The sequence below is a fragment of the Patagioenas fasciata genome, chromosome 26 (genome assembly GCF_037038585.1).
Source record: "Patagioenas fasciata isolate bPatFas1 chromosome 26, bPatFas1.hap1, whole genome shotgun sequence".
NCBI lineage: Eukaryota > Metazoa > Chordata > Aves > Columbiformes > Columbidae > Patagioenas > Patagioenas fasciata.
Window position 1 is genome coordinate 3,394,294 of NC_092545.1, and position 19,651 is coordinate 3,413,944.

Below are 19,651 nucleotides of genomic sequence, written 5' to 3' on the forward strand. Positions count from 1 at the left end.
AAAGAATAGGAATGGAACCGAGGTGAAGCTACAGGAGATGGCATTGGTGAAGAACCTGGCCCCAGGTCCTGCTCCAAGGCTGTAGGACACAGGCACCATGAGGAGCCCAAAGGCAGGGGCAGGAGCACAAACCTCTTCAGTGTACACGTGTAACACCTGGTTCGAGCCATTAACCATAAATGCCAAATAACGTGCACCAGCTGGAAACAGCTTGTGAGGCAGCAAACAGCCAGGTTTTAGGTATTTTAAAAGAAGGCTTTAATTGTAACCTGTTATTCCAGTCCCCTGAGCTCCAACAAGTGGGTGGCATTGCCAGTCACTGGGGAGAAACGGATGCACCTTCAGACTGGTTTGTGCTAAGGGAAGGAAACTGCAAGGGACCCTTATTTCAGAACATCGCTGACCTCGGCCAGGAGGGTCCCATTGCTCTGCAAAGCCAGAGGGACCACAGACAACACTACTGAGGATGTTTTCTGGTTTTGTTACCTCTGAGGGCTGACGGGGCCAAGTGCACTCTCAGTTCAAGAATTAAAACCGCATTTCTAACCCACTGCATTGTTTGCGTCAGTGCAAATGATGGTCTCCGAAAAAAGCAGCTTATAAGATCTGCTACGAGTGAAAAGAAGAAGAAAACAATGGCTTGTTGTCATGTTTTGAGGACAGGCTGTTGTCATAGGCATCTAAGTGCCTAAGGATGCAGCAGCTCTGCCCACAACCACCTCTTTCATCCTTGGCAGGTTATTTACTTCACACCTTCCTTTAACAAAAACCAAACACACACCTTATTGTATTTTGCAGCCACTCTGAGCCAATTATTGTCACCAGTTGATCTCAAGCAGGCTGGGGAGCAGTCTGGCCCAAGTCATTCACATCCCTACCCGGCCAGGAGCAGAGTTAAAGGCAGATAAGTGAGAATGAATTCAGAATTTGACCTTCTGAGATGGTCTGTTAAAAACACAAAGCAAAACAGAAACCCCAAACTGATGCCACTACTGTTATTTCAATACACTTTTAGCAACAGCAAATCTCTCTGGTTTCCATGGCAGCCCGTGAAATAGGCATCTGTAATCACTATTACTTTAAGCCAACCGTGTACCACGCATACACACAAAGACGCCAATCTTACCCCCAAAAAAGTAACTGCCATCAAATTCACACTGTATGCCATCAAAACAGACATTCCCAATTTCTATCCTATGGGTCTTTCCTGGCAGCAAATGGAAACGCTGCCCATACCTCTCGCGCTGGCTCCCTGCTGCTGCACCGCATTACAGACAGCTAAAAATACTTGCGATCCATCCCTAATATTTTTTCCACATCTGCCGTTGCCGTAGTTACCGGAGAGCCTGCTATGCCATTCTGGGTAGGGAGGGTGAGGCGCTTTGCCCAGCCATGAGCGGTGAAGGGACCGTCCAGAAACGCCGTCCCTGTTAAACGCACACAGTGAAATCTCCCGGCGGCTCCTCCGGGTGCAGGATTTGCTGTGGTTTCCAGGAGTGGGGGCAAACCTGGAATCGGCCTCTGTTGGCAGCAGAGGCTCTTCCCAAACCAGCCGCTGCTGCCCCTTTGCTGTCCCCAAGAAACTGCTCCTGTGTGGACGCGCAGCTCGATCCCCGACCCCGCTGCTGGTGAGTTCCCAGCTCTGCCTGCAGCTCCAATCCCCAAGCCACACCGAAAACACCAGCAGGCACTGGAACGCTGGGGCCAAACCAGGAGGCGAGCGGCTGATTTGTGATTTTCACAGCCCGTCAGGGTGCTTGTGAACCCTACCTTAAAACCGAGAAACAAAACCAGCATCCTCCTCAGCTCTACCACTTCAGGCCAGTCGGGAGCTTTGGAGATGGACATAAATTGTATCTGAATGCAGACACTGCAGAGCCAAGATGAGTCAAAAAATATCACTTTCCCAGAGGATTTTTCCCAGCTTTTCTTAAAACCAGATCAAGGTTTGATGACACAGGCCACAGCAACGGCAAGACAGGATAACACAGGGCAACGCTGACAGGCAGACAAACCCTTCTAAGGCCGAAGGCGCTCACGTTTCACCCATCACCCATCACCCAACCAGATTTAAGGAATGCAGACGTGCTCTGTTTCTGCTTGGCTCTTGCTTTGCCAGAGACTTTCCAGAGAGTAAGAAATACTTAGAAAAAGGATCCTGACACCCCTATTCCCGGTTGTGCGCTCGTGAGCCCTGGGTGTACCCAGAGAACACAAGATCCCACATGCAAGAAGAAATAGGCAATAAGCGCCTTCAAGAAGCAGCTCAAGACATTCACTCCCAGAGGCCCAGGATCTGCCAGGAAGGATTTTAAGTGAGAATGGAAAGTTGAACATAGAAATCCCCAGTTTTCTTGCAAGTAAAAGTTACTTCATCTGCTAAGTTCGGTTTTCCACTCTGTGGTATTTTTGCACACTAGAGTTTCTCCACCCCTATTAAATCCTCCAGCTTTGGAAAAGGCCCCATGATTTAACGTCAGTGAAGAACTGGAGAAATTGCTGTTCATGGTTAGCTCGGGAGGTGGCAGGAGGTGGCAGGAGGTGGCAGGAGGTGGCAGGAGGTGGCAGGAGGTGGCAGGAGGTGGCAGGAGGTGGCAGGAGGTGGCAGGAGGTGGCAGGAGGTGACGGGTCCCAGCACCATCCATGACATGTGCTGGGTGGAGGGGACAATCCTGCACTGCCAGGGACACGGTGCTTTGGGCAACATCTACACAGACCAAGTGACATGAGAAACACCTTCCCTGGGGCCTGGACCTTACAGAGATGTTCTACCATCCCCTGCTAGCAAGAAGGACCCTTGAAAGCATTTACATATTAAATAATCTTAAGAAGCTTGTTCCGGCAACGTGCTACAAACTTTCACCCACTGTCTGTGTCCAACACGATTTATTCTGTGGCTCATCTAATTTCAACAAGTTATTTTATAGCTGTTTCTTCAAAAAAGTGCATTACACTCTCCAGCAACACTAACGAAAGCTACGCTTTGAGTGTCACTCGTGTTGCCATCAGCCTCACCCACGACTCAAAAAGGGCTTTGTCTACCAGAATTAGAAAAAGCAGGAATTTCTTTCCCTGCCAATGAGGAATTCACGTGCACAAAGCCGGGTGAGCTTGGAGGATGAGTGGGGTTCATGTATGAGGGGCACCCCACACGCAGGCCCGACACAGCCCTCCCCACCACGGCCCCAGCACCGCCCCCAGCACAGCCCCAACACAGCAATAAAACAAATCGCTGGAAACAGCCCAGCCAGGACTCACCATTTTGCCTCCTTCCCTCTGCTGCAGGCACCATCCGGTGTCCTTCCCCTCCCCGCTCTGTGGAGAAGCAGCTCCTGGGGCGCCTGTCAGTAGGGTCCCCTCAGGCAGCCATGCTGCCCCTTCCCGCCCTCATGGCCCAGCTGTGCAGCCCAGGTGGGCTCGTTGACACACACAGGTGGCTAATTGGGAACCAGCCCCAGATGGGGGGTGGCCACACACTCAGGGCTACTCGGGTTTGTATGTCCTTGCTTTGGACCAGCTTTGCTCCAAAGAACGTTCTCTCTGGGGTGGTTTTGTCTGGGTGCCTGTTGGGTGTTGGTGCTGCCGTGGGAGCACCGCGCGGCTCCCTGAGCAGGGAACCCGAGCGCTCCCTGGGGCTGGAGGGGCAAACCAGCCCACCCGCCTCTCACTACGCTGTTTTCCTCAGTTTTTTTCCTCAGTGTAGCGATGGAACTTCACACAAAGCCCAGCTGCGCAGCCACTTCTGTGTGAACGCCTCTCCTGAAAGAGCTCCCACCAAGGCTTGGCCGGGTTTGCGTCATCTCCTCTGAGTTCGGGCTCTGCTGAGGTTTAACTTCCCTTGCATTTTTGTTTTCACCTGTCCCCATCTGAGAAAAGCAACTATGGTCTCCATTTAAAAAGCACTTTTTGTCCGAGCGAGAGAGCCTGTTGAGTACTGTGGCTTCCCTCTTCGCATTTCCTAGATATAAGTTTAAATAAAACACAGTGAGGAAACTCCAGACTGAGCGCAGACTTGCGAGGCTGCTGAAAGACCTGAACTTCTTCACGCTCCGTTCATCTTCTTTGTAGAATAAAAGACTCCAACGATATCAAAATTCAGGTGAGTTAGTAGTGATAGTTAAGTGGAAAGGAAGGGCGGGCTACTGGCAAACGTGAAAGGAAACATGCTTGGTTATTTCTAGCAGTTGTTCCGCCTCGGTAAAGGATGCGTTGGTTATTGGGGAGTTAGCGGACATGAGCGGTTATCCTGGGTACCAGTGGGGAGCAGACAGACAGACAGACAGACGGACCAAATGACAACAGTGTTTGGGTCAGGCAGAAGCCCTCTGGGCTGTCGGGAGGAAAATCACCACGTTCAAGTTCTCCAGGATGATGGAAATGCGGTTTTACGGGAAAACTCGTTGGCCAGGGTTCTCTTGCCTCGTGTTTCTTTCACTAGTCAATGAATCTTACGGAGCCCAACGCAAATTGGTGTAGTTCTTTAATAATAACATCAAGGTCAGCAAGAGTAATGACTGAATTAAACAAATGACACATGCAACAAACAGAGGGAGTAAAAACATCATTGCACAGCACTGGCTGAACTGACAACGTGTAACTCGACATGGAAACGGGAGGCTTGGTTCTTTGCTGCATCAGCACCACACGTAAGGCAGTTTTTACCCTCAGCTCTTGCCAGAGCTCCCAGAAGCCAGACATCCCCCCCTTCCCCGAAATAAACAGTGACAGAGATGCCTTCACGCACCAAGGAGAGAGAATTCGGACGACCACACACTTCATGTGGGTGAACGCTTCAACATACAGCCAGCAACAATGTGTAACATTCCGGCAATTAAAACAAACCCGAACCTTTGTCAAACGCAGCTGTTTAGTCCTTTGAGGCTGCAAGACACTGACAGAAAGTTTTGCACGAAGGAAAAACAATGGGAGTAATCAAAGTGACGTCTTTAGAGCAAATGAAACAACCCTTTATTTAATGCCATCAGACATCTGTTTATTGCTGCTTAGACCAGCCTATATGGGAGCATGTGCAACGAGTAAACAGTGAGACCTGCTGAAGTCCTCAGCTCCTTTGGATCTATAATGAACGTTCACTTCAAAGTGGGCTAGTGTGGAATGACAGCCTGTGTAATGTGTTTCTAGGAAGCTTTTATAGACAGAGAATACATAGGGTACCATATATCAGGATATGGTACACCAGCTAATTCAACCTCACTTACATAGCATTAATTGTAGGTGGAAGGTGATTTAAATCCACTCTTGATTGCCTCCCCATTAAGTTCCTCGGTTAACCCTGAGGGACCGGCATAGAAAGAGTCTGATTTCTAGAAGCATGTGCGGGACTTTTGGGAAGCCGTTTTAGCAGCCACATTTAGGTCGATCCTAAATACAAGGCCAGGTCCAAAGTCCGCCACCAAACGTGCTCTGATTGTTCCGAAAACGTTACCAAGGGTCCCCCCAAAGCGATTCGCCCCATGGGTGCTCTGCTGGGTGACCCCACACCCGTTTCGTTTGCCCACATCCCACCCTGGATCCACCAACAAAACTCTTTGCCAATGGACCGAGGGAGCTCCAGCGCTTCAATTAATGCTATGTAAAACAGGTATTCGTCACTACAGGAAATATTTGTACATTTATTAAAAAGAAATACAACCATAAAGAAAAAAACAAATACAACAAGCACAGCTTGATACGATAACATGCCATGAAATGTCATTGGCTTTATAATAATTTACTACAACTTGAAAAACGTTCTTTTATCCACAATGGATAGGAAATGCTTCCATCTAACATATGGTAAGCATGCAGTAACAATATGTACAACAAAAAATTTGGAGTTGGTTTTTTTCTTCATAAACTGAATGACTACATAGGGGGTATTTTAAATTTGGTATTTTTTCTAGCCTGATCTAAGTTGTATTTTTCATATTTAATACTGTAGAGGGATTTTTTCCCTTAGTTTGGGAATAATGAAGGTTTCTATATACATCTGCGAGAAGTTAGCTCTAGTCATGGAGTATAGACTATTCTTATTTTTCCCCAGCGGTAGGTTTAATTTATTGTTTAATTGACTTTAAAAGAGAATTCTCATTGCCACATTGTTGCAAATTAATTTCCTTTCCAAACTTTTTTATGAAGCACTGTTAAGAGAAATATCTGTTGATCCTGTATTACACTATTCCCCGTTCTTACATCTTTCAGCGTGAAACCAAATCAAACAGCTATTTAAGTAGATCCCGTCCATCACAAGAGGGAGTCCAACCAAACCGGTGTCAAAAGCTTCCCACTCCCACCCACGATCACAAAGTCTCGCTGAACGAACCGTGGCCTGTAGCTGCTACAATCGCACATCGCGAGTACTAAAACTGTTGGTTTTACTGCTAAGAGGGGACTGCTCTGTGCTGCCTGCAGACAAAACAGCGATGAGGGAGAATTCATCAGGATTTTGCAGAACCGCCAGCCCTGGCTGTAGATTGAGCTTTGAGCTCCATCACGACCGATGTATTTATTTCAGCTCGGAGATGACACGCTGACCTGGCGGTGGGTAAGGCTGGGGAATGACAGACAGACTGACTTCATTCACAAACACCCTTACTGAAAAGGTCCCAGGTCAAGTCTCCATTGGGTCTTGTCTGTTCCTTTTTCATTTTGAGCATTTTTTTGTTTACTTTTTCCTTTTTTTTTTGCTAGAAAAGCTAGACTTAGTATTTCCAACAGCACTGGAGTACTTGGCAAAGCATTTCCTTACCTGGTAAAAAATGCTATGATTATGAGAACCCTTAGATATTCATAGAAGTGCAGCTACAAAGCCGGTTTGCCTCTCATGACTTCGCAGTTTCCAGAGAGAGTAGTTTAGTGAGAACTGATCCTGACGGTGAGTTGAAGAGCCAGAGGTCTGAGGTGCTGAGCGATCTCACCTATTTCTAGCAGTGTGTTGCAAAGGCAGGTGCTCGGAAGGTTTGCTATAGGATAAAACATGTGCGTAGGGAATATGGTGGACTGCGGTGGGGGTCCCGCGAAGGTGAGGCGAAAGCGGGGAGAAATGCAGCCAGTGCATTTCTTGGCAGGCTGATTCCCATCTTGCACGGCCGCTGTGTTGGTTTTTGCCTCAGTCAACAACCGCCAATGGAAGTGATGTTGTTGAGTTGACCAGAGCGAGTAAGCACGCTGGCTCTTCTTCACTGTGAGTTTGGAAGGCATCTGCTACTTATTCAAAAAAGGGAAATAAAGACTAAAAATCCAAGTGGGAACATTTCTAGGGCAATTTGCAGAAAAAAACAGAAATGCATCAGTGGTAACCATTTCAAACCGACAACAAGGAGCCCAAGCAGACTGGATGTAGAGAGACGGATACACCTAACCTCCTGCTTATATTCAGAAACTTTCCTTTTAAAATGTAAACCAGCATTAAATTACGCCGCCGAACTGCAGAGCTATTAGATGGACGTAATTAGTCCAGACTGAACGCAGAGACTCTTCTGTCTACCACACCTTCCCCAGATTCCTTCGCTCGATTGTTACGAACTCCTCTGTAGCGCTGCAGGCTGACCGGTCATCAACTACTCCTTGTCCTCAGGGGATGGGGTCAGAGCCTTGTGACAGATGACTGGTTTATTTTTCCACGTAATTAGTTTTCCTAGTGGCACTCCATTTCCATTCACCTGCACTTCCACATATGAACATACGCAAATCCAGACACCAGAGACCTACCCCTTCTCCTTTCCGGGCCCTCCGAGATGACAATACCTTCCCTTCTCCAACTCAGGGTCCATGGGAACAGCTGCCTGTCATCATTCTGTTCAGATTTACAAGGCTTTCCGTACTTGCAGACCTGCTGTTGTCATTATTTGCTTGGCAGCTGGCATGTGAGCAAGACGTGATCAGCTTTCTGTTATACACCATGAGCCTTGTACCATGAAGCTTGTGCAGTTGTCTCCCAGTAACTCGCTGGGACGTCTGCACTTGGAAGAGTCGTTTGCAGTCGTTCCCCGAGGAGAATTGTCTTTCCGGAGAGTTTCCTCTAGTTATTCATTCATTTTCTTTGGTATATCCTGGAATCACCATGGTAAGGCACAGGGAAGTGTCGGGGACAAAGAAGGGGGAGAGCCTTGCTGAAATCGCTTGAGTTATTCGCCTTGCTCCTGCAGTCTCTTGGCTTTTCTTGCTTTGATAGTTCGGTGGCACTGATGCACGAGGGATTTTAAAAAACAAAAGAAAACTAAAGGAGAAACGTGGCTACAAAGTCGTTCATTCTGTTGGCACCCACTGAAAAAATGGTCCGGCTTCCTCTAGCCCCCTCCACCCCCCAAGCCGAAGATGGATGTGATACAGTACTGCTGAAAAAGCCTCTCGAACGCTTCTGGAAGAGCCGGGAGCAAGGGCAACCCCCTAGACTGCTGGTCGAGGGGGGGGACGAGACGGAGGGGGGGCCCGGTTGGGTGGGGGGGCCTGTGGGGGTGGGGGAAGCGGGGGGAGCGTGGAGGAGGGGGACGGGGCGTGGGGTGTGGGGGAGCTGGGTGCAGGGGGGGTGTAGATGGGGGCCGGGGGGTTGTAGATGGGCGCTGGAGGTGGAGATGCCGGCGGGTACGCGTTGTTCAGAGGGTATTTGGGTGGGGCGTCCGTGTTCTTCACTCTGGTGAAATTGATGCAACGGCCCTAAAATAAAAGAGAAGAAGTGGAAAAGCTGGGTTACCCATCAAGGCAACGGCATCGCAACTGAGATACCCGCCAGGCTGAGTGCAGGTCTGATGCTCCCTCTCTCGGAATCCCAGAATCCCAGAATGTTAGGGATTGGAAGGGACCTGGAAAGCTCATTGAGGCCGGTTTGAATGTCTGCAGAGAAGGAGACTCCACAACCTCCCTGGGCAGCCTGGGCCAGGCTCTGACACCCTCACCCCAAACAAGTTTCTTCTCAAATTTAAGTGGAACTTCCTGTGTTCCAGTTTGCACCCATTGCCCCTTGTCCTGTCACTGGTTGTCACCGAGAAGAGCCTGGCTCCATCCTCCTGACACTGCCCCTTTAGATCTCTGTGAACATGAATGAGGTCACCCCTCAGTCTCCTCTTCTCCAGCTCCAGAGCCCCAGCTCCCTCAGCCTTTCCTCACACGGGAGATGCTCCACTCCCTTCAGCATCTTGGTTGCCCTGCGCCTCAGATATGGATGAGAGCAAGTCCTCTCAAGTTGCTCGTGGGAGCAACCACGAGGTCAAGCCCTAACAAGAGCTTTTGTAGCGAACGAGGATTAAATCCTCTCATACTGTTTTCTGACTCCAGGATCTTTACACAGAGCATCAAGACCTCCAAGTCATACTGAAGCTGCCAGAGCTGGCAAGAGCTGTTTCTGCTCTCCAGTCAGTGCCCGGCTTGTGGTCCCTCTGCCCACACCTCCATCTTAACCTTCCAGCAGCATGGAAGCTGGACTTTGCACCTTTGGAGCCTCTCTCTCCTTCAAATATCTGGTTTTTGTGTCCTATTTCTAATCATTCACCAACCAGGCAAAAGGGGAGATTTGTTTAACTAAGACAGCTCGGAATTTTTCCTGATTTACATCCATTCTTCATTAGGATGTCTTGATATTCTAGTGCTTGTGAGAAGCCAATAAAGTGCTTTTCTCGCTCTTTGGTGCTAAGCTACAGTTTGTTGTACATTTTTAAACAAAACCTTTGCCCTCTGAGCTGTTCTTTGTTTTCTTTTTCTTCTAAGTTCCACCTGCAAAAGATCCCACTGTAAATACTCAAATGTCAGAATCAGCACTACTGTATTATGGATTCATTCTTTTAGATATGAAATCATCCAAAAAGGCACTAGAGGATTTCTGAGTCCATACTTTGTCTTAGGATTTGTGAGCATGAGCTTATTTTCTGTTTTCCTCTTTCCTCTCCCAGAGTAAATGTTTTTTCCTGGTGAAAAAATGCCAAATGGAGCATTGAGCCCATGCCGGCTGGAGTTGATCTGCTGAGGTTAAAACAACGGTCATTTTAATCCTCTGCACGGCTCTTTGTCTTCTCCCTGCTGCACCGGCCTACGGGCAAATACTCTGCAGAAAAGGGACCCAAAGCGAAGTGAGGGAGATGCTGGTAGAAAGGCAGAAGGTGCTGGAGATGGGTTTGACAGGAGTGAGAGGAGCTGGCGTGGCATATAAAGAGATACAGACGTATAAAGAGAGAGCACAGCTCCTCTCCAAGCGCTCTGCCAATTCTGTCATCGTGCTCTGTGGATGGGAAGAAACACCCGTCTGAGCCTCGGCCGCTCAGCATTGGAAAGCGGATTCCTTGCAAAGCGATGAAGCACGCGGAGCAGCCCACAGCTGAGCGCAGGCTGGCTCGTGGAAGCAAAGGTTGTTTAAGGAAAACACAGATTTCATGGAACCTCGAATTGCATCGAGTTCAAGATGAGGGCACCACGGCGGCTGCTGAACCTCTGCATGGCTTGATCTCTGGCTTCGGCTTAGGAATCAGACCCCGGGGCAGAGCAGGGACCCACGCAACAGTCACGAACACACCCCTGGTGATGCCCTTCCTTGAGGATTCACCTTCTCTTGGTTAAGGCTACAGCACAACACAGAGGGGCCAAGGGCGGCGAGGCCTGGCCACTGCTCCATGAGCCTCCCTGCAGCGGGGACGCGTTCTCTGTCCCCTGCATGTGACAAAATCCCAGCACAAAAGGAGGTGTCGGAGTGGGCAAAGCCGCTCCCCAGGAACGCCGCCCTCCCTCCGCAGCACCCCAGCATCTCCCTGCCTCTATCTGCTCTCTCTGGGCTGGCATCACTGCTTTTCTTGCTGTCACTTTGTGTTAACGCACTTTGCTGTGAACAAAACCCCCTCCATGAGAACATTTTCCTTGCTCTCGTTCCACGTCTCCTGCAAAGCAACTTTAGTACTTTCAGACTATTACTTGCATGAGTTTTGTTTTCTTTATTTATGTTGAGAATAAAATAAACCCGAACAAAAAGTAGCAGTCCAGGAATCTCCGCCAGAGAACAAAAAGCTGCAATTGTTTTTGTGCGGAGAGATACTCTGTCTGGATGCTCCAGGGGTGAGGTTATGGTGCTGCTGGTCCAAATGGAACTGAGCACTGCCCTAAGAGCATGCAAAGGGATGCGGTGAGGCTCAGGAATCTTTGGCTTTGGGGTCAGGGCAGGGCTTGAGGCCTAAAAATCATCTTGTACCCATCACAATGCCCAAGCCATGGTCCAAAATGGTAAGAGTACATCCTATGGGCCGGCAAAGGTGTGACTTCTTGTTGATGAAAACTGGCTTGGATAGATCAGCAGTGCCATTATAATACAAAAGGTGCCAGAAATTCACACCAACCTATAGCTGCACTGGTTTTTGTAGTCAGCGATGACCTAGTGAGCCTGTGTCCATGAACTGCTTACACCACGACTAATGACAGCTCTTCTCCAGTAACAGGGTTGCTTTGAAGTTAAAGAGCTCTGTTTTCAAACATGACTAACCATCAACTGTCCTCGATAACTGTGCCCAGTCAAAAAATTCGGGAACAGCTATTCTTGTGGCTTGTTTATATGAGAAAGCTTTTCAAACTTCTACCACTTCAGAGTTCAAACCTTCTTCCCTTTAAAACAGGCCAGAGTGTGACTTTTCCTCAGCATGCTGCTCCCTATCTCCTCCTACTTCCTTCGCTGCCTGGGTCAGCTGCTCCGCGCTGAACTGACAGTGACCTGCTTGGCAACGCTTTGCGCTACTGTGCAATGGGTAATTGTGCAGGGCATTCGATGCGTGTGAAGGGCAGACACACGGGACGGGCTTCCTCCTCCTTTCACGTGAACTGACAGACCGCGGAGTTCTTGTGTTTCATGGCTTGACGTTTCTCTCGCCCATGCAGATTGCGGGGGAGATGCCAGACAGGAGTTTTCAGTCCAAATGGGCTGAAATGGACTTTGGCAGCTACACTGCCTCAGAGGAGATGGAGAAGCCAGCATCTAGGGGAGGAGAACCGTCAGATTGAATGACAAGGAGATATCCAGGAAACAAACTACTATGCCATCGCACAGGAGCTGCAGAAAATGTGGTACTAGTGCCCTGGGTACGAATGCAAAGCAGACCCAGGAGGAAGAGAGATACTTTAACTGGAAAGCTGGATGCTGAACAGAGCTTTAATCTTGTATCGAGCAATATGATAACAGACACAAAAGTGCAGAGGTTGTGCCAGCCAGAGTGTGACCACAAACAAGTAATCCTAGAGCTCTGGAAGACCCAGGTTTCTCCGAAATGTGTGGCAAATGATGTGTTTTCCCAGCTGGACTTACAGGAGGGGGCCCTGATTCCCAGCTGGGCATCGTACCCGGCAATTGCAATAGGAAAAAGAAACATCGGCATCATCGACCTACTGCATGTTCAGTGCTGTTTGATATGGAAAAGTGTCTGGATGAAGATCAAGTTGGCTGGCTAACCACCCACCCATTCAAGCTTTTACAGGGCTCTCCGTTGCCAGCACAGTTCAGTTCACCCCACAGACAGCAGAAGCTGACGTGAGCAGTAACAGACCCTCTAAATAACTGGGTCCAAATGCCTTGTTCAGCCTTGAGATCTGCAAAACTAGAGTGAGTGTTTGAGGTACTACAGGTAAGAGGAGCGTGGGATCTCTCCACAATCACTGGAAACCTAATGACCTTCACATGGCTGTGATTTTAGGAGGGTCACAAGTTAGCAGCCCCTCTTGGCTACCCACCGAGGTTTATCACCTCATTCCGGTGTCCGTATTTAGATCAGGGAGTTGGTGGTAGAACATCCAGGAGGTGGGAAATGAACCCATTTCCACTACATGGTACTTGGGATCCTGAAACAGAAGTCACCTTTCACCCCAAGAGAAAAACCACTTCTGTTAGTGTTTCCAGCAGGGGACTGTGGCTGGAGACAGAGCATGAATGAACCCAGGGAACAGGGTGTCTATTAAAGGCTGCTGTGTTGAACGCCTTGGCGAGGTTTTATTTCCCCTTCTGCAGCCACGACGCTTTGTGGGGGAGAGGAGAGTCACAGCTGTGCCTCAGAAGAGACAATTGAAGCAATATGGAGACATTACTGGATCTGAAATCTAGTGGTATCAGCAAAATCAGCGAGGGCAATTCACTTTTGCATTTTATGTTGTTTTTCTGGAGATTTGCAGGCACCTGCATAATGAATTCTGCTTGGAGTGGCCTTGCTCTTTCACCTTCAACAGCTAATTATCTCAGGGATGGAGGGAGGCAGCATTGCCCTTAGGACAACGAGGCTCTCAGCCATGGGAGGCTTGTCCCCTCTTGTCCTGCGGGCTCTTTGCATGCGGGGTGCGAGCTCTTCCTTTTGTTCCCCACATCTGGCTGGCTGCGGAGGGCTGCCAGGGCTCAAAGAGAAGGGTGGGATTTGGGGGCAGGGGGATAGGAGGCTATTGAGGTTATAGCACAGGGTGGTGGTTGCTGAGTGTTCAAGAGAGCGAGCTGGAGCATTTGTGCCTTGGATGCGGATCTGGCAAGCAGAGGTGCAAAGAGCAGCAGATGCCTCGGCCAAGCTGTGGCATTTCCTAGGAACTCCATAGCCTTGGCCAAGCCACTTCCCACCTCCTCCTGCCTCTCTGCTTTTATCTGAGCCTGGAAACTAACGGGGAGAGGGACTATCACTGAGAGCACAGTGCACAGACTGCGACTCGGCACGTTGAACCCAGCTGCAGGCAGGATGGACGCCGCAGTGTTTCCTTTCTCTCTGCCCAGCGAGCTCTCCAGCCCCATCGCAGCAGGGCTCAAACCTGGAGGATGGTTTTGCTTTTGCTCCATTTCAGCCCCGCTCTCTGTGGCTCCAGCTGTTCAGGGTGAGGCTCACACAGTGGAAAGGCAATTTAGGAAAGGTATGTCGGTCCAAGAGCGGCGACATGCCCTCCACAGTCCTACAAAGATATCTCTTTAACAAAGGAAGACAGAGCACATTTTTCCTGAAATGAAGATGAAAAATGTTTCTGTTTCTCTTGGTTTCCTATCAAGCTGGAATTAATACCTGGCAAAACACCAACATTTTAAGGTCATAAAGCACTGGGACTGGCTTCTGAGCTCCTGGGTTTAAAAGGAGGCACTGGAAAAGATACGACCCTCAGTGTTATTTTGTATGGATCGTTAGTAATTCAAACGTTCCATAAACAATATCCTGGTTTACCCTCTTGTTAGGAGAAAAAGAAGAGAGAAATAAAAAGATATACAGAAATAAAAAGAGAAAAAGAAAGGAAAAGAAAGAGAGAAAAAAAATAAATGTAAAAGTTAACATGTGATTTGATACCTGATTCTGAATCAAGCATGCACAAAAACTTGTAGGAGATACTGGCTAAATGAGTAACAGGGAAACACTCAATATATTAAATAAATGTGAGAGTTACCACCAGTGTCTGCAAAGAGATGATTTACTAAACTGTAGCTACTTCAAAAGCAAAGAGGAGAAGAGGAAGAGAAGAGAAGAAGAGAGAGAAGAGAAGAGAAGAGAAGAGAAGAGAAGAGAAGAGAAGAGAAGAGAAGAGAAGAGAAGAGAAGAGAAGAGAAGAGAAGAGAAGAGAAGAGAAGAGAAGAGAAGAGAAGAGAAGAGAAGAGAAGAGAAATGAATGTTAAAGTCTCCCAGCCAAACCCTCCCTACCAAAGATCCCGGATGCTCGAGTTGAAACCTCCACAAACATCTGTGAGGGCAACGAGCAGGGGGAGAGGAGCAGGGACAGGGTGCGGGAGTCAGGGATCTCAGCTCTGAACCTCATGGCCACAACCTGTTTGTAGCCACCGTGCTGTGGATGCCCCTGTGACAGCGGTCTTTGCATAGGGTGCTCTACAAAACCTCTCCGCAAAACTGGGTCCCTTTATGCCCCGATACTGGGAAAAGACCAAGGTATGAATAATCAATATGTGCTTCCCACCAACATTTTGTCACTTGGGAAGAGCAATTGTTGGGGAGCTCCTGGGTTCCCAGGAGGTTTTGCTGCTCTGAGCCACTATCAAGATAAGCCCCACGATACCAGGTGGCTTCTGCTATGTGGTAGGACGCTATGAACCTGAAATATCCCTGCTTGCACGACCTGAGCTGGCAGCGTGTTGCCTTTTACATCAGAAGGGTGTCTGGAGGCAGGTTTAGGAAACCGTTAAGTAGCTTCTGGGCTTTGTTAGCGAGATCCGTCTGTCCTGAGCGCGTCCGTAATGCCAGGAAACGCTGCCTCCTGCAGCAAGCACGCTCATTATACGGCCACCTCGGTATCTGTTAGTCAGCAACCAACTATTAGAGCTGTCTCATTTCGTGATAAAACATCACCGCAACAAAACCATTCCCATCTGTGTCTCATTACTTAATACAGGCCCTAGAACTCAGTGTTGCTCACAAAAGCTACCACTCCAAAGGCATTCTTGCCACCTTGGCCACTTTATAAATAATACATTAGAGGCTTGGCCTATTTTCTCCTAAAATTAAGACGAAGACTTCCATTGATAAGAACATCACTCCAACGGGGTTCTAATAATCTGGTGTCTTATTACAGAGGCAGCACTGAAAACTATGGAGACTTCTGGTTTACCTTAAAATCCCTTGCGAAAAGTACTGCAGAGTTATAAAGTTTGCAGCAAGATCCGGAGTTTTCTGTCAGATCTCAGTGCTACACATCATGATAGATTTGACCTTCTAAGTCCCAGGAACAGAGTGGTTCAAAATGGTGTTTCCTTCTGAAGCCACTAAGGAGGTGGGATTTATTATTATTATTATTATTATTATTATTATTATTATTATTATTATCAAAACTAATGACAAATGATCGTACACACGGCCACTGATATCTAATTCTATCAAGCACGGTTTCCCATCCTGTCTGAATTCAAGAGGAAAAAAGAAGCAGAAAAACTACCTTACTTTCTTTGATGTCTTGATATAGTTTGGTCTATTCAGATGTATTTCTGTTCCCTTGTTCTGTTCAAGTAACACCAGAGCAATATACATTGAAGAATAAGAGGAAACTACCTTAACCACCACAAAGTATTGCAGCTTCAGAGATCTCTCACAGAATTTGAAATAAGTAAGAGCTTATTTAGAGTATCAGCTCAGTCACATTGGCTTGTGAGTACATCTTGCATATACCCATGTACACAGCACTGCCTCCAAGGGCCCCCCAACACAAAGAATGGTTCTGACAGTTCAACCCCCAGTTGAAATTTCACTCGTGAGCTCACTCATTGCTCATCATCCGTGCCGGGCTCTTCAGACCAACCACAACCCACATAACGCCCATTGCTCTGCCAGGCTCTGGGTCCTGATTTCTGTAATTACATTATGCAGGACTCAACCAGCTGGGGAACCTACTGAAAAGAAAACATTCGGTGCAAACTCCTCCAGAAAGCGAAACAAGAGGATACAAGCGTCTGCCTCGCCAAATTCACGCGTGGGAATGAGCTCGATAGCCTCAGTCTTTGGGTCACTTCAGAGTGGCCCTTAGGGACCAGTGGGCATTTGTATGTCAGCAAACAGGCCGGATTACTTTAGCAGGACCAGTTGTGGCTTATTTACACTGTGGGGTGGCTGTCATTTCCAGGAAGATGTGGTCATTCTTCCCATTGTCTTTCTGGAAAGCGGTAGTTAGTGCTGGAGAGGCGCTGAGTGACACATCAAAGACAGGGCCAGGGCTGCAATCCTTCAGCCCCAGGGTGAAGAAGCAAACCTCCTGGGCACAGGGAAAAGAGAGAAACGTTCAAACGAGAAACAAAACATTCCTTTGGCAACGATAACTGAACAACTAGTCAAAAAACAGCCTGCAGGGTATATTCTTCCAGAATTAAGCGACCTGGGGAGGGTCTCTCTGGGTGCAATTTGTCCTTGGGCTAACAAGGTTCAGGACAGGATCTTCTGTGATGTGCATGTGAGAAGGACACAACTCAATGGCTGTTTTCACACTACCTAATTCAGGAAAATCACCCTCTGCAGGGCAGCACTAACGCCTCGAGGAAATGGAAATGACTATCTGCTGAATATTGCCCTAGCAATATTTAGTGAGACATAATTCCCGTCCGTGCAATCTGTTTGCTGGATTTGCCTTGGCTTCTGAGGCAGCTCTCTGACCAACGCTGTTAAAGGCATAACCTTGTAATTCTGTCTCGGGTGAAGTTTGCCCTGGATCGAGATGGGACTGGGACGCTCCCCTTCCCCTGCGCTGGACTCTCCAGCAGTTCCCTGTCCTTCTGGAACTGAGGGGCCACAACTGGACACAATATTCCAGGTGTGGTCTCCCCAGGGCAGAGCAGAGGGGCAGGAGAACCTCTCTGGACCTACTGACCACCCCCTTCTAACCCACCCCAGGTACCATTGGCCTTCCTGGCCACAAGGGCCCAGTGCTGGCTCATGCTCACCCTGCTGTCCCCAGGACCCCCAGGTCCCCACTGCAGTTCTCTGCTCTGTTTTCACAGCAAGGAGCAGTTTGCTTTGCGCAGTCTGCAGGCTGATGAGCAGACCGCCAGGCTTTTGGCTTTGGAGCTGTTAGTTCCAGGAAAAAGAGCTAATGTTTAGGTTAACTTTTCCATGGCTGTTAATGGAAAACCACACAGCAATAGTACGTGCGGAAAGGTTATAATTTTGTTCTCAAGCTTTGCAGCTTACCAACAAAAACCTGCTTAGACTCATCAGTGGGGAAAACAATAGCTCCTTATCAGTGTCTGTGCATTTTTGAGTCTGCAGAAAGAACAATCATCAAATAAGCAGCAACATAGTGACGTGTAGGGGTGTGTGTGGGTGACTCGGGAGTCCACACAGCTAAAGACTGAATTAAGCTGTAGTTTAAGTCACCCGTTTCTGTACCTTGGACTATAGGTGAAGCATCTGCTGTCAGTGCTTTTGTTTCTGGGTGGCTTTGTGAGCCTTGCAAGTCCCTGAGGGCCCTCTGATCGCTGATGTAAGGCCCAGGGTTCCCCTCGTGGCTTCTCAGTGCAGATGGACCCAAACACAGTCCAAGTTTCTCATCTGGGGCTGCTGCTCATTTTTAGGAATTTACTGTAATCCCACAAGAAAAAATGACCTCGCTTTCCATAAGGATAAGGAGAGTATGTCCAGCCCACTGCTGGAAACAGAACAGAAATGCAACATCAACCTTCACTCAGCAAGAAACACACATGGGAGAGATGGATTTTCTAGACATTTGTCACAAGTTATTATCTCTGCATCAAAATCCTGTCCTTTCTGCTACAGGAGCTCCACTCCCTGTGTTTTTACTGATTTCTAAGAACCTAAACACCAACTGAATAAATCTGCGATGTTTTCTGTGAGAATTTACAAACCGAGACACTTTTCTGCACCTGGCCCCCTGGGTTCTGCGACTGTACCCCCGCAGCACAGCGCTATCATCGCGCCCAGGGCTCGATTCCAACAGTGATTTCGCTCACCCCGCAGCTGCAGAACCACTCGCTGCACGCAGGGGAAAGTTTGAACTACGCTGTTCCATTGGCTTGGTTTGCCTTCTGCTCTTTAAAACAAACTAGGAACCCCTTTTGTTTCTCAGCTCATTAGACTGGGAGCTGCCCTTTCCATGAGAAACCCACATCACCATCTAAGTGCTTGCACCCTAAACATGTGTCCTCTGGCAAGCAGGAATCTATTCTGCAAGTTTTGCGCTGTTAAACACACCTGACGGTCTAATTCCCTGTGCCATTAGTCCAGAACAGCATTTCTCTGACCCAGCAGGAGTTTTGCACTGTCCCCCTCGCACGGCCCCATCCCCAGAGGCAGCGCTTGCCCCGGCTCCCACATGTATATTCCATTTGGGCTGGAATTCTGCACTGCTACTCTTTGGAAGCTGCATGGGAGATCACAGAATCCCAGAATGTCAGGGGTTGGAAAGGCCCTGTAAAGCTCATCCAGTGCAATCCCCCCATGGAGCAGGAACACCCAGCTGAGGTTCCACAGGAAGGTGTCCAGGCGGGTTTGAATGTCTGCAGAGAAGGAGACTCCACAACCTCCCTGGGCAGCCTGGGCCAGGCTCTGACACCCTCACCAGGAACAAGTTTCTTCTCAAATTTAAGTGGAACCTCCTGTGTTCCAGTTTGCACCCATTGCCCCTTGTCCTGTCACTGGTTGTCACCAAGAAGAGCCTGGCTCCATCCTCCTGACACTGCCCCTTTAGATCTCTGTGAACATGAATGAGGTCCCCCCTCAGTCTCCTCTTCTCCAGCTCCAGAGCCCCAGCTCCCTCAGCCTTTCCTCACACGGGAGATGCTCCACTCCCTTCAGCATCTTGGTGGCTGCGCTGGACTCTCTGCAGCAGTTCCCTGTCCTTCTGGAACTGAGGGGCCACAACTGGACACAATATTCCAGGTGTGGTCTCCCCAGGGCAGAGCAGAGGGGCAGGAGAACCTCTCTGACCTACTGACCACCCCCTTCTAACCCACCCCAGGTACCATTGGCCTTCCTGGCCACAAGGGCCCAGTGCTGGCTCATGCTCACCCTGCTGTCCCCAGGACCCCCAGCTCCCCACTGCTCTCCAACAGCTCATTCCCCAACCTATATTGGAACCTGGGGTTGTCCCTGCCCAGATGTGCTGTAGGAGAATAAACTAGCAACAAAAGTTGTTCCTTGTGATTAATGGAAGATTTGAACTACATTAACAAATTATTCCACTGGTATCGCAGGTCCCCTGTTCGCCATTCAGATACATTAGCACTGCCGCA

General features: G+C 48.7%; 1 protein-coding gene across 2 annotated transcripts in view; it reads right to left on the reverse strand.

Annotated features, from left to right (window-relative positions):
- Positions 1-4,467: 4,467 nt before the first annotated feature.
- Positions 4,468-19,651, reverse strand: part of ANTXR1 (ANTXR cell adhesion molecule 1) — a 104,079-nt gene continuing 88,895 nt past the window's right edge. For both annotated transcript variants that reach the window (XM_065856624.2, XM_065856623.2), the window contains exon 18: positions 4,468-8,655. In XM_065856624.2, coding sequence (XP_065712696.1) covers positions 8,389-8,655 — 267 coding nt within the window. In that variant the 3' untranslated portion in view covers positions 4,468-8,388. The remainder of the gene's footprint in view (positions 8,656-19,651) is intronic.